The 15,678-nt window shown below is 38.4% G+C and overlaps 1 protein-coding gene across 2 annotated transcripts in view; it reads left to right on the top strand.

The window, feature by feature from the left end:
• Nucleotides 1-15,678, top strand: part of BCKDHB (branched chain keto acid dehydrogenase E1 subunit beta) — a 2,914,018-nt gene that overhangs the window by 899,307 nt on the left and 1,999,033 nt on the right. For both annotated transcript variants that reach the window (XM_044074074.1, XM_044074065.1), the window contains exon 6: nt 15,468-15,576. In XM_044074074.1, the coding sequence (XP_043930009.1) occupies nt 15,468-15,576 (109 nt within the window). The remainder of the gene's footprint in view (nt 1-15,467; nt 15,577-15,678) is intronic.

Raw genomic sequence — 15,678 nt, forward strand, 5'->3', positions numbered from 1 at the left:
TGTCCAGGACAGTTATTCTCTGCACTTGGCTGATTGAGAACTAACAGTGTCATTCCTGTGAGTTAGAAACGATGATAAAAAAAGAAATGTGCAGAGCTATCACCATGTTGAGTAAATAACTTTCATTTCATTGCTGCTTAACTATTTTTATGGCTCACCTGTGTGGCACCTGTTTCTAAGGGTTAAAGGCTTGCCATGAGTTGCTTACATTAAATAATTCCAGGTTTTGTGTTGCTATTGTTTTGGTGTATGTGTTGTCACGAATACATGTTATGGCTAAGTGTACCATTTTTGATGAGTGAAGGGCATGGGTGTATTCTTTACATAGCTGATACTTGACTCTGCATTAATATGTTTGAAAATGAGTCTAGTGTTATGCCTGAAGTGTTTGTGGGATTGTTTAAAATAGAATATTTTCTTTGCTTTGTTCACAGCAAAAAATTTGCATATATACAAAAATAAATATAAGCTATCCACGAAACAGACAAGTTTTTGTATACAGTGTAAAGATGTGATACAAGTATAAAGAAGCAGTAAAGAATGATGTGGTTACTGAAGTGAGACTGCTTTTCTTTGTGTGCCTGGGAGACAATTATCTTTTTTTTTTTTTTTTTTTTTTTTTTTGATGAGACTTTGTCTAATGTTCTGTGGACACGTGAACATCAGAATGGGACAGGGTATATAAGAGAATCTACAGATAGTCTCAGTAAACATGACACTTGTCATGTTTATTCTAAACAAAAGGAAACCAGGGGAATATTAGGATGATGATTGGCTGATGTCTCAAAGGAATCGGTAAAAGGCAGTAAAGCAGTAGGTTGTAGAGCCATTCTCTGTGAGGCAACCAGTATATGTGTCACAGACAGAACGCAACTGTAATTTACCACTTGCATCAAGTAGATTGATGAATTTTGATCTGCAACAGGCTGGATGGGTCATGTTGTCACTATCTGTTTTCATGTGCTGTATTCCCCCAGTCTCGTACTTAATGCCAAAAAGGCTGAAGCGGTTTTGGTTTGGAAGGTGGTACACACACTGCCTTGTCTCCTGTTCAAACAGAAACGCACTCTTCTGCTGCAGGCTTTTGTTCTGACTTGAAGTTCATACATATACCAAAAGGTGTCGTACTTGTGCTGTGCTTTTTGTGTTACACAAGGTACCCTTTTCCCCTGAAAGAAAAGAAATGAAATACTAGGTCTCCTTTCAGGTTATTGTGCAAACGGATGTGCATGTGAATTCATCCATTATATGTCCATTTTTTGGGTGGGGGGTACTAGTTAGAGTTAGTAATTTCTGCTTTTACAAATCATTTACCATTTACTTAGCAGCTTGTCATGCTTATAGGTTCACTCTTCTGCAGACAAAGCTATTCACTGAGACAGAACTCATACATAGTCTTTGATGTAGCAATGTATCCCTCCCACACCTTCACTGCCTTTCTGGATAGCTGATGAAATGTTCCTGATCTTCATCTGAAAAAGAATTGTTGTGTTAGACAGACTAGTCATAGAATATGGTCAGATATCTAGCCATATCTGAGGGTAGTATTTCAGTTATAACTTTTCAGAATACTGACTACATTTTGATCCAAAGGTAACAGGAACTACAAATAAAATGGAGAATTTAAACAGTGCTGCACTGTGCAAAAGTACAGTTGTTAGTGCTTTTGAATTTGACTGACTGGCTAGTGCACACTATCATATATCAAAAGTTCAGAATTTTTATTAGAGACATTAATGAGTCGCCATTCTAGTTTATTCTGGTGCTGACGGAAGATTTCATTTTATGGGTGTATGTGTGTGTCAGCAGCATGGCAATACGTTTATATTTGAACATTTTTTAACAATTTTCAATAAAGTATGCCTCCTGTTTTTACAGTATTTTTGTACAATAATTTTCTATTATAGTACAAAATCAGTGGGAATGAATCCCTGATATGACTAGGTCTTTATACATAACAAAAGGGGCAAACTGCCATGGATTAGCCTGTCATCCCTCTGATATTTTGCTGGTCTTGCATGCTTTACCCTAAGTATCTGTTCCATCATCTTACCAGGGTCTTTAGGGTTTATTCCTTAGTTATGCTTTCTGCAGTGGGAGGATCATTAACCCTCTTTAAATGAATTGTACTAGAGACTAATGAGAGACTCTGTAGTTTAAGAACTGGTCTTTCCAGAATATCTTTTTTAAAAAGGTTGAAGATCTAACTCCCTCGCCTCATGCTACCTTGAGTCTCATATTCCTTTCACAGGTTCCTGTCTCTTTTATTTTGTTTGCCCATATCTTTTCTTTACATACCTCTCTACTTCAGGGGTACTGTACTGTTGTGCTGCTTTGTAAATGCTAAGGTAAAAAATTAATTTAGTGTATCCAGCTCATCTGTTATTGCCTTATTAACCCCTACAGGTAGCCTTCTAGTAACCATAGCACCTGTCTTAGCCTTCTGCATTCTCCTCTATATTGTAAAAAGCATTTGAACCCTTGTGTTCTTCCCCTGCTTTCTTCACCATCTTTTCTCTGTAGTCAGTAGTATCCTTTCCTGAAGTATTTGCTACCTTTATTACATACATTGCTTTTATACTGCGGTGGTGGTGCTGCGGTAGCGTTGTCGCCTCACAGTAAGATGTTGTCCTGTTCGATTCTCAGCTAGAGCGTCTTCTGTGTGGAGACATGCGTGAATGGGCGTACCTTCATTGAAGGTTGCGCGTCAGGGCCGGCAACTCGGCACGTAAAAATCTACTGCCAATCATTAGCAGACCGGAGTTCCACTGTGGCAACCCCTAACCAGGAAAAGCCGAAAGACACAACAACAACAACATTACATACATTGCTTTTGTGGTTGCCTGCTCGTCTATTTCTGCCCCACTGTTTTATTTTTATGTGTATATAAAGTACTCTTTTTCAATCCTTGTTTACCGCCTTCCACCTGCTTATCTCCTTTATGCTTGGCAGTCCAGAGATTGCCCTCCTGTAGTTCCTAGACTCTGTCTATATTTACTAATTTACCAGTTATGCCAGTAATAAAACTATTAAAAAACATGGAAGACTTTTCAAAACCATGTGTAAAAGCACTCTTGAATAAATATGATATACTTTCACATTATGGCATTAGAATGGTACAGTATTTAACTGTAATATGTGGAGTACACTGATTATTTGCAGAAATGTTTGAAAAAAATAAATCTGGTTATGCAAAGATTGTTACATAAGAACCTAGCGAAAGCCTGGCTAGCTACGTTTTGTACATAAACCTAAGTGTTGCTTAAGCAAACCTCATACTACTGCATAGATTGCAGTCTTACAAGTGCAGCATTCGATACCAACTTGCATCTTTAAGCAAGCACTAATGCCCAACAAGGGTGTGTGTTACATTGTAAATAATCATTGTCCCTAGAAGGGTGTTATTTACACAGTAATGCACACGCTGGAGGGCATTATTGTGCTTAGAGAATGGGCCGCCAGTAAAATTATTGTGTTCTACTTACTTAATTTTTTTTATTACTATTTATTTTATTTATTTTACATTTGTTGACCGGGATAGTCTAATTGGATTTATGTCCATTTTCAGTAGAGTCCCGAGGAGATAAGCTCCAGGAGATTACTAGACTACTAACATACAGGTACTAGTTGTTCTACAGTTAAATACTATAAATTTTAAACAGTTCAGGATTCTTCACAGTTTATACAAAAAACATGTTACAAGCGTTAGATAAGATATTTTAGACTTTATGTACAAGACTTCATTAATAGCTAGAAAGTAATTGTTAAACAAATACATACTTCAAATTTCAACAGTACAACACTATATTTTTTTATATATATTTTTGATGTAAAATAGATGTTCTTCGTGTTTCACTGTTGCAGTCATTACTCTTGGGTTATCCTGCTGGCAGGCTACCCTCAGTCGGCCTGAATTCCAAAGTCTTGGTCCGGCGTCGGCTGCTGTCGCCTCTCCCCTGACGTCAGTGCGCCAGGGTATAAAGGATGCAGCCAACACCATTTTCTTCAGTCTTTCTTGCTGCGCGGTGCCCGAAGCAGAAGTAATTCGCAAGTGCTGGTTGGCCAACTCCTGAGATTTTCGTGTTCGAATTTTAGATCCGAAGTCTTCATTTAAAGCTAAGTACCCCGTTGAGGAAAACTTTTTTCTTGCTCCAGACCGATGTCAGAAAAAGTTAATAATTGTATTTCTTGTGGGAAGCAAATACTTCATAAGGATTTTCATTCTTACTGTATTCCTTGCCTAGGCCCTGACCACGACATTGCTTGTTGTCAGTTTTGTGCTAGATTTAACCAGCACACTATAAAGCGCCGGTACGATTTTGCTTTTCACCATTTTGGCAGAAGATTTAATTACACAATGTCGTCGGATAGTCAGCCGACTACTGCAATTCACAAGAAACGCAAAGAAAAAGAAAAGGACAGGCATCCAAGGTCTAAAACCGACGACTAGGCTTCTTCGAAGCCAGTCGCCGGTTCGCCGGCTCTCAGTGAGGCGCTTTAGCAGCCCCTGACGCCCACTACTTTGGAACCACAGGCCGCTATAGACTCCCACGTGGAGTCGCCTAGGCCGCTGGAAGCTCAAGGTATTGGACCTTTGGAAACTATTCCCTCAGATGGGTCTGGAGCCACTGAGCAGGCATCGGCTTCTGAGGGTGTTTTCAGACCTACTCAATTGTACATTAAAGTGACTCCAGCTACAAAGGCCAAGACTAAAGCATCTTTAAAGACAAAGAAACAAGTACAACAGCCTCATGGCCAGGCCTCCATGCCCAAAAAACAGATGCTCAGAATGTTCGAAGACTTAATTACTTTGATCAGGGGTTCCCATCCCCCTCCTGATAAGAGGCCTAGGCAAGAGCCAGAATATGAATCTTCAGATCAGATTTCCATTTGCTCAGATTCCTCTTCTGATCAGGAATACTCTCTTCCTCCCTATGAGGATTCTGATGCTGAAGAATCTATCCCTTCAGCCTCTCCTCCTGAGGATTACTCTTTTGGGGAAACCTTGCATACCATGAGGGAAAAGGCCTGTCACCAGAACAAGGGACAGCCATTCACTTTATCCCCAGCCAGGCAGACATTGACAACGGATTCATCAGATTATGCCTGGGGGGCACACATGGCAGGAAGATGTATTCAAGGCACATGATCTGCCAACCAAATGCATCTACATATCAATCAAAAAGAGATGCTAGCTGTTCAGAATGCCCTGACAGCCCTCAAGGATCTACTTCATCCGGGTCAACTACTGATAAAGATGGACAATACCACGGTCATGTGGTATATAAACAAGCAGGGAGGCACTCATTCTTACCACCTCTGCAGACTAGTCATGACTTTGTGGGACGCAGCATTGACTTACCAGGTACATCTGCAGGCACAATTCCTGCCAGGAAAGATGAATACTCTGGCAGATGAACTAAGCAGAAACCTCATGGATCCCCACGAGTGGAAATTGTATCCATAAGTCTTCAACATGATAATAAGGAAATGGGGATGCCCGGATATAGACCTATTTGCCTCTCCACACAACTGCCAACTAAAGAGATTCTGCACAAGGACTTATCACAGACAAGCATGGAAAGTGGATGCCCTATCTTTCAGCTGGAAAAACTTAACAGTATATGCCTTTCCTCCACTGCCTCTCCTCCTCAAGGTACTCCTAAAGGTCAGACAAGAAAAGACAAAAATGATACTGATTGCCCTAGACTGGCCCCACCAGTACTGGTATCCAATCCTAAGGAACTTGTCTCGATGCCCAGCCTGGACCTTACCTCAGATACCTCACCTACTGTCCCAACAAAACAATCAGATCTCAAGACCTTAAATCTGGCAGCATGGCGGATAATGTAGTCATACAAAACACACCTCTCTCTAAAGCGGTGATGGGTGTCATTTTGGAGGCCAGGAGGCTTAGTACAAGAAAATCTTATGCTGGAAAATGGAAAAGATTCTGTGCCTGGAACCAGGCACAAGGAATTGACACAGCAGCACCAAATGTTCCTCAGATTTTGCAGTGCCTAACTGAGATGCTGGACAAAGGCCTATCTTTTTCATCAATTACAATTCATGCCTCTGCTATTTCGGCTCATTACAATACAGAGCCACCAATCTTTTCTCATCCCTTGTTAAGGCAATACCTCAGAGGAGCCAAAAACTTAAGGCCTCCAACGAGATCACCAATACCTGCATGGGACCTCAATTATGTTTTGGAAAAACTCACTCTGCCTCCATCTGAGCCAGCCGCTACAGCTGATATAAAGTTTTTATCTTGGAAACAGCTCTGCTCCTAGCAATAACCTCTGCAAGACAAGTCTCAGAGCTACAGGCACTCATGGCTGTGGAACCTTTTATCCTTTTTTATCTGGACAGGGTTTCTCTGAGGACAAATCCGACATTTATGCCTAAGGTAATGTCCAGTGTGGCCCTTAACCAAACTGTCTGTCTGCCTACATTTTATCCAAACCCACAGAATAAGGGGAAGAGAATTCTGCTTTCTTTGGACATACACAGACAGCTACGCTTCTACTTGAACAGAACCAAAGCTCTCAGAAAGAGTGAGCAACTACTAGTGGCATATGCTGCAGGATCACAAGGAAAGGCCAAAGCAGACTTTTTCAAAGTGGATAGGCCACTGCATTCGTTTCTGCTATTCACAACATGGCAAGCCAGTGCCTAAGGGCATTAGGCTACATTCTACCAGAGCAGCAGCCTTCCTCAGGGGAGTACCAACCAAAGACATTTTAGAGGCTGCTACCTGGAGTTCAGTGCACACCTTTACAAAGCACTATCATTTACCACTCTACTCTAAATCCAGGGCAGGCTTTGCCACTGCAGTTCTGCAGGGCCTCATAGCTGCTCCTAATGCTATTTAGCTCCAGCTTCCCAACCATAGCTTTGGGATTCAACCCAAGAGTAATGACTGCAACAGTGAAACACGAAGAACATAGTACAGTTGTGTACACTTACCATAAATGTAGATGTTCGAGTGTATTCACTGTTGCAGTCCAGGTTACCCTCCCACCATCCCCCATCTCTTTTTGCTGGAAATTAGCTGCACTTCTATAATCTATACAACCTATGTGGTGTATTTGCTTGTAGATGAAGGTATTATATATTTGGGTGCATGCATGTTTGTTTGGCATATTTTTAGCCTTCCTTTTTGGGGGCACCTGACATCTGGGGCAAGAAAAACTGAAGAAAATGGTGTCAGCTGCATCCTTTATACCCCTGGTGCACTGAACTCAGGGACGAGGCGACAGCAGCCGATGCCGGACCAAGACTTTGGAATTCAGGCCGACTGAGGGTAGCCTGCCAGCAGGATAACCCAAGAATAATGACTGGAACAGTGAATACACTCGAACATCTACATTTATGGTAAGTGTTCACAACTGTACTTTCCTCCGCCTAATGTTTCCAAGTTGCTGTAGTGTACTTAAATGGTATTAAATTGCATCCAAAATGTATCATTTTTGAAAAAATATCTAGATATTTACTTCTTTGGTCCCTTACCCTTACTCCTAAAGTATGTGGTTTGTTGCCAGTCATTAGGGATTGCAGTCACTAAATAATGACAAACACTTGACTTTCAGACTTTATTTCCTACAGAAAATTCATGCTAACACAAAAACTGTTATCTAACCCACTTTGTAATTTTATAAGAACAATATTTAAAATCTGTTTCTGTTTTTGAGCCTTTGTTTCCCCCTTATTTCAGGCTTTATCCAGACTTGAATTAAGATTTCGAGAAGTTTGCACACCTCTTTGCTGCTGCTGCCACCACCACTGGTTGATCTCGCTCACTCTCTCTCTGTCATACACACAAACTCTTGCACTTCAGAAAATGCATGCTAGCTTAAATCCTATTATTCAAGCTACTTCGTGGGATTATAACAGCAATATTTAAAATATATTCCTATTTTGAGCCTTTGTTCCCCATTAATGTAGACTTGAGCTAAGAGGTCGAGAGGTACACAAGCCTCTTAACTGCTACTGCTGCCAGTGCTCGATTGCTTTTGGTCTTTTCTCTCTCTCATTCAGACACACATCACTTTCATGAACACAAGCAAGCATACACTCACACACAGACAGAAACATATACACACACACAGTCTACTTTACCTTAACGAAAGGAAAACCGAAGACAAATACTTGAGGCCACAATAATGAAACTGAGAATACCGAACTGCGTCTGTTTTCCCAGGGCAAGGAAACACTTGCCCAAAACTACACTACAACACACTGCACTATTTAACCCATGTAGGTGGGGGGGCTGTGACCCCCCCTGCACCCCCTAACTAAATATGCCAATTCCAGGATTGCACTACAGTGGGGAAAAGAGCTTTATTCCCCACTTTGAGAAAGTGTTTCCTTACCTTAGGAAAACAGACGCAGTTTGGAATTCACAGTTTTGTTGTTGTGGTCTCAAGCATTTTGTCTTTGGTTTTCCAGTAATGTACAGTAGACACATACACACACACACACACACACACACACACACACACACACACACACACACACACACACACACACACACACTCACTCACACTCACTCACACTCACTCACACTCACACACACACACTCACACTCACACTCACACGCTCTTTTACACTTGTTAAACAACTGAAGTATTGCTTAGCAAGTATAAAATAACAGCTCGAGTGATCTCACTCACATGCACTCACACTCACTGATATAAATACACGCACACTTTATTTTATTTTATTTTGTACTCACTAAAACAGCAAAAGCACTGCTCAGTAAATGTAAAATAATGGTGACTGTTAGGTTACTTTCAGTCCTAGCACAATGGCAGCTTGATATGCTGCCATGAAGCAGTGGACTCCTTTTTCAGCAGGCATTACCTGTAGATTAACACCCTGCTGGATAATGTTCATTCTCCAGTCAGAGTGCCGATCTACAGGTTGCCCATTCCCTAAAAGCTGTTAACAAATTTTGCACTACCACAATGACAGCTGGTTTTTAATAATGCTAGTTTTGCTAACAGTTTTAAAAGATAACACACCTTGCAGTGCCCCCAGCCTTTTTTTTGTAAAAGGGCTTGTGTCGCATAGAGGTAGTCTAACTTCCCTTTGTATTACACAACATGATTAGTCTCTGGTTATAAACATTGCTTGTGTTTGAGCAATGGATGTCAAGAAATTTGTCTTTTGGGCTTTGCTGTTATGATTAATTTCTTGGCATCTATTTTTTGAATACGTAGCATCCTGGTTAGGATTGTTGACCCACTCATAATACCTTGCATTTTGATCATTCAAGTAAATCTTTTCCACTTAATATTCAGCTTTTTATTTGTGCAAAAAGGATTACCAGATGTGGTTTTGTATAATAGAGCAGTTATTCTGTGAAACAGTAGTTAGCCAGAAAAAAGGACATGTAAAAGATGCAGTTTGTTATGCTTTATATGTATATATAGTGTATATATGTTAATGATTTATATTTGTTACTTTTAGCTAGAATATTTATTCTCTTAGGCAGGCTGTTCTACTAGACACAGTTTACTTAAATATAGTGCAAACTGGCTTTAGAGCTCAAAAGCTGGAGTGAACAAATAGTTGTATTTGGTCTGTGAATATGCAGACTATAAATAAATATTTGGATCTCATTAGTCCTGTTTGTGCAGTGTGTATTTCTGAAGAAGTCACTTTGGATTGCTTCTGAGACCAGAAAAGTATGTAGTGTTCCTTTGCCAATAACAAATGGCCACTGCTAATATACTTTTTAAGCTTAATCTTATATTGGAGGTGTTTTCAAATGTGGCAATATATCTTACACTTTTTTTTCGTTTTTTAATTTGGGTGGTAAAAAATACAAAAGAAAATGACAGACTGTTTACCGCTTAAAGTTCACCAAAGCGTTTGTCACAGTACTACATGAAAGTTTTATAAACAGAATCAATGTAGTGAGTGTCAGGATGCTGTTCTAGGTAAAGCTTTGGGTTAGGTAACAGTATTTAATATTTAATAGTTCAAAATGAAAGCATTTGCCTGAATTGACAAATTGACAAAATAAACCATACATATTTTTAATTGTGACTGCTTTTCTTGGGCAGCTGCACCCCCGAACCCCCCCCCCCCCCCATGTAGAAGGTGGTAATCCTTGCACCTCTGCTTCAGTGACAGTTAACTCCGGGACTGCTGCACCTTATTGGTGAGGGAAATAAAATCATAGCTTCTTTCATCAGATTTTAGCTTTTTCATCGAATAACCTGAAAGCCATAGTTTGACAAAATGTGTTTTGCATATCACATCCTTTTTAATGTATGTATAAGCAACACCGTATAATGTATAGAATATATATATATATATATATATATATATATATGTGTAGCAGAGCAGTATAAAATATTGCTTATATGGTTTGAGTCAGCGAGAGAGAATAAAAAAGAGGCAGATCGAGATTGTGTTAATAGAAACATGGCAATTTGGAGTCTATGCAAAGGATGCAGAACCCACAAAATTGTATGTAATTGGATGGATATTTGCAGTGACAAGTAGGTGAACTGGCAGTATTCCACAACTGTCCATGGGTATCGGTGACTATGTATATGCATCCTGCGTGGGGTTAGTGCCCTGTTCAGGATTATTTCACAACCTTGTGCCCATTGTGGGCCAAAATCAGCTATAGCACATTTATGACTCTAAACTGAATTAAGCAATTTTCAGAGAAAAATGGGTGGGGAGAATCTAAATGGGTCTTTTTTATTAGATGAGACACATATAAGTTAGTGATGCAGGAAAGTGACAAGGTGCTGGAGATACTGTTGTTACATACAGACTGAAGCTTAACCTTGAAAAAACAGTTATCCCTCTGTGCAAACAACTGATAGGATCTCACAGTGAAGTACTGGGTGGAGTTCTAGAATAACACATCTTCACAGGGTTGTAAACAGGATGTAGTCAGAGGAGAACAGCTAACATGGTATAGTAGCTACTTCAGAAGCCATGTCAAGAGATATTAAAGTGACAAAATATGTTATCTGGCATTAATTTTTTAGTTAAAAACACAAGTGTCAGATTCATTGGTTGCAGAGCTGCCATACCAGTACCAATGTACTGTAGAGTTGGATTAGTAACTACCTAGTTTGTAATTAGGATGAGGTATCAGAGGCAAAAATTAAAGCAGAAGGATTCATCTCTGATACATTGTATTTGAACAGAAGAACCAGGCAGGGGTGTCCTCTTTCCTCTTTGTTATCTGCATTATATTTGGAGAACTGACAAAGAAAATAAGGGACTGAGAAATTCAAGAATATAATTGGTATGGTAAAAAAAGAAAATGTGCTTTATTTGCAAATGATGTTATTTTGTACCCAATAAAAGCAGAAAAAGGATATCTCATTGTTATGGAACATTCTAAAACCATTTCCATTTTTTTCAGAATATAAAATTAATGCAGACAAAACAAAGGCTATAGCTGTAAACTGGGTACCCACATATGAACTGGTTCAGCAATGCCCATATTTGTGGGGACATGATAAAATGAAGTATTTAGGAGTGTGGGTTGAAAAGGATTATTATTATGGCAGTTAAAAATATGTGGGAAGAGACTAAACAAAAGCTAATACAAAAACTGAGAAACGGGAAGCTCTTGCTTGTGGATATAGATAGCAGGTTACAAGTGGTGAAAATGTTTGTAGTCCTTTTAGTTTTTATACAGGCCAGGCAAATTTGTAACAACCAGAGAAGTTGTGGACAGTAATTAGTAAAGCGTTTATCTGGGAGGGGAAAGGACAAGGGTCAATTGGGTTAAGCTGATTCTTCCAGTAGAGCAAGGTGATTTAGGATTACCTGATTTGAAGGGATATTTTAGAGCTATACAGTTAAGGTTGTTGTACATAACACAAACAGAAAGCTACAATTCAAAGTGAAAAGGAAAGATGATGAAGCAGGAGGAAATTCAAGAAATAAAGAGACAGTGGGATTTTGAATGCATATCCTTAAGGAGAATAATAACTGTCATATAGAATATTATATTTATAAAGTAGCAGAAAGTATTCTAAAAATTAAGCCTATGCAAGAATGGAGAAAGGAGATTCTGCCAATAGGGATGAGTGCAATTAGGCCTACAGAGAATAGACAAGAGGGTGCTGGAATTTACTGGAGGCAACCAGCAAAGGAACCAAGGTATTGGGAGCACATGAGAGAGAAAGCTAGTGTTATGGGAAGAAGTCAAGAAGACTTGAAGAAGATTTGGACTGCAGGCTAGAGACTGCCTTTCTATAGGCAAAGAAAAAGGGATAGGGAATCCTAAGTGAAAAAACTACTCTGGTAGGCTTTTTAATTGACTCTGGAATGGAAGCTGCTGTTAAAAAAGGAATAATTGGTAGGGAATATAATATATTGCATGGATAACTAGAGGAATCAGAGGAGGTTAGAAAAGATTGGGAAGAGATATAAGCAGTTCACAAGAAACAGTGGGAGTACATATGTATGACTCCCAAATGTGTAGCAGAGTCTAGAAGATTTAGTTTTTTTGCTTGAAAATGTTTACAGAGGTATTTTTATATCCCAAGCAGACTCCAAAGAATTTTTTCTCAGGTAGATGGCAAGTGTTGGAGGTGTGATGGAAAAGAAAGAGGTAACTTGGAACATATGTTTTGGGGGTGTAATGAGTTAGCAGACTTTAAAAATTCCCTACAGGGTATTCTGTCAGAAGTATTGGGTGAGCAAATAGGTGTGACTAAGGAAGTGATTTTTTTTGAGCTGAGATACAGGATCCGAATTGCCTAGGCATACTAAGGCCTTGTTAAGTTTAATTCTGGTGGCTGCCAAAAAAGGAATTACTAGAAAATGCAAATCAAAGTCTAAACCAACTATATTAAAATTAGTGAATATAGTAACAGAGATAAAACAACTGGAAGTGATATCTTTAGAAAAGGGTAGGAGTAAATTACATAGGAAAAAATGGATAATGTTTTGGAGGAGGAATGAGGTTTAAGGGAAGGCGGAGATTGAATGATTTATGTAATAATGGATTCATGATAATTATATAAAAGTATTTATATGATTCATAATGCATGTAACTGTGAATGTGCTGACATGGTTTTGTTTTGTTTTATTTAAATGTATGTTTGCCAATGTCTTAAGTGATAATTCAATAATATATTTCAAATACTGAAAACACTGGCTACCTTGTTTGTATGAACTAAGGTAATTGGGTACAAAAGTTAATATATTCTCACTGTAGAACTGGATAATATATTGTCACTGTGGAACTGGATTACTAACTACATTGTATGACCTCAGGTGAGGAGGTACAGAACAAAATAGATATGTCTCAATATAAAACCGATTACCAACTACCACCTTTGTATGAATAAAGATAAGAGAGTAGAGAAGACAAAAAATATACTCTCACTATAGAAGTGGATTGCCAACTACCTTCCTTGTGCGAACTAAGATAAGATGGTACAGAAGATAGTAGATATGCTGTCACTAATGCTGCTTATTGCACTGCAACACCACAATGAATGTAATCTGCCATGAGCTCTGTCCTGGGTTACTCTCTTTATTAACCACACCCAAAATATTCATCTGTCTACCTTCACTTATAAAGTTGAACAGCCTGGACTGTGCAAACAGCAGTTACATTTCTGTTCTGGTACTGTTTCACCTAATCTGCAGTCATCTAGTATTTTATTTATCCTGTTAAACTAATCTAGTAGACACTTCAGCACTACCAGGCTTTAAAGTTACATTACCAGCATCCTTGTTTAACTTTCCAACAAAAGGATTGGATTTTTAGGTGACTATTTTGGGTGAGAAATTCTGAGGCTCTGGCCGGAGAAGGAAAGGTAGCTTGCCTTGAAGTGGTTCTTCATTACAAAGACATGCAGTGTAGAACATTCATCACAATGTCAACAGTACTTTTGCATTATTATGCTTAGTCAGGAAAAAAAAAAACATGCACACGCTTTTAGTATTAATTGAGGAATATTTTACTTAGAATATGAAGAAAATACAAACGGACTGCATAATAAACTCCCTATTATAAATGCAAACACACTAGAATAGAGATGTGGTGTCTTAGTTACTCAGACTTTCCGATTATCAAGAGCCCTTTGTCAGGAATTAAGTTACTGATGCTGTAGTGCTTAAATATCCTCTTTTGCCTAGAAAGGGAAGCACGTCATTAGTGTGCACCTGCTTTTGAGACACTGGCTAATCAAAACTATTTAGTCCTAAACTCTGCAGTCATTGTATGGGAATAATCTAATTAAAAATCTACTGAAAGTCTATAGACCTATATGTACATATTTAATTATTACTAAGCCATGTAATGAACATTACTTTGTTACTAACCTGTCTTTTTTTTTGTATGTATTCTCCTCCTAGTGTATGCTATGATTTATCAGTGTCACTACTACTATGTTAATAATTCCTACTGTGTTTTGATTTGATATAAAATGCTTATAATTCTGTTTTACTATCACTGTACATTTTCCCAGGCCGTGATTGAAAAGGGTCAATAAACCAGCTCGCATACTTAGTTATCAAACTGTAAATAAATACATTTCCAATTGGCTAAAAAAAAATAAAATAAAATAAAATAAAAAAAGATATGTCAACATGGGGGAAAATAAATTTTTCCCCACACTGGCATTTTTCCAAGTGTCTTTTTTCGTCCAATTGTAAACAAATGATGTACTTCCCTTTCTAGACACAAGTAGATGTATAAGCACTATATCTAATGTCAGTAACTTAACACCCAACAAAGCACTTTTGCTAGCTCAAAAGCTCAAGTAATTGCAAAGCCTATGTTGGTCCAATAGAATGCGTTACAGTATGTATGTGCGCCTTTATGTTAACAAACCAAAATGTAATTTCTTATTTTTTCTGGTACTATAAATACTGCACTTTTCCTTGATTTTTTTCTGATTGTTTTTACCTACAACCCTACTGGTCATTTACATCTGTATGCTTAGTATGGCAAGGAATCTGTCTTGCTTTACATTTGGAAAAAATCGTTCTTTCGTTAGTGTTTTATATATATTCAGCTGCACTGTGTAAAATTCTATGCTATTCATTCAGCTTAAAAGTGTAGTGCTAAATATTGTAATTTACTGCAGTGAACTGTCTCTTTGATGTGTGGCCTGGTTTGTAGCTGAACTTGGTCCTTAGACAGTCATCTTATCAGGCTAAGAAATTCAAAATGAAAAATAAAAAATACAGCATATACAAAGCAATATGATGTTTTAAGGAGTAAATCAGTGGGAAAATAAAACAAAGGATTTTGTCCAGTGCTTTTCAGAGAACACTTCGCACATGATAGACATATGTGAGCCTGAAGATATTCCTGAAAATCTCAAACTTTTCAGTGTAAAGGTCTAAGGTCTGCTTGTGCAAACTGCATCAGAAATTTTGCATTCTCAGTAATATGCCGTGACAGGTTCTTTTGATGAGTTTGTACTTACTTATTTTTCATGTCACATTCTGTTTAACAGGTTGTTATCCCCAGAAGTCCCATACAGGCCAAAGGATTGCTGCTGGCATGCATAGAGGATAAAAACCCTTGTATATTCTTTGAACCTAAAATTCTTTACAGAGCTGCAGGTAAGCCTTCTTGTTTGCTGCAGGGCTGATGTTAACAGTTTTTTTTATTAAGTTATATATTTATTTTAATTTAACACATTAGTTATAACAGCACATTTTCAT

Source organism: Protopterus annectens, chromosome 1.part1 (genome assembly GCF_019279795.1).
Source record: "Protopterus annectens isolate FY-2018-M chromosome 1.part1, PAN1.0, whole genome shotgun sequence".
NCBI lineage: Eukaryota > Metazoa > Chordata > Ceratodontiformes > Protopteridae > Protopterus > Protopterus annectens.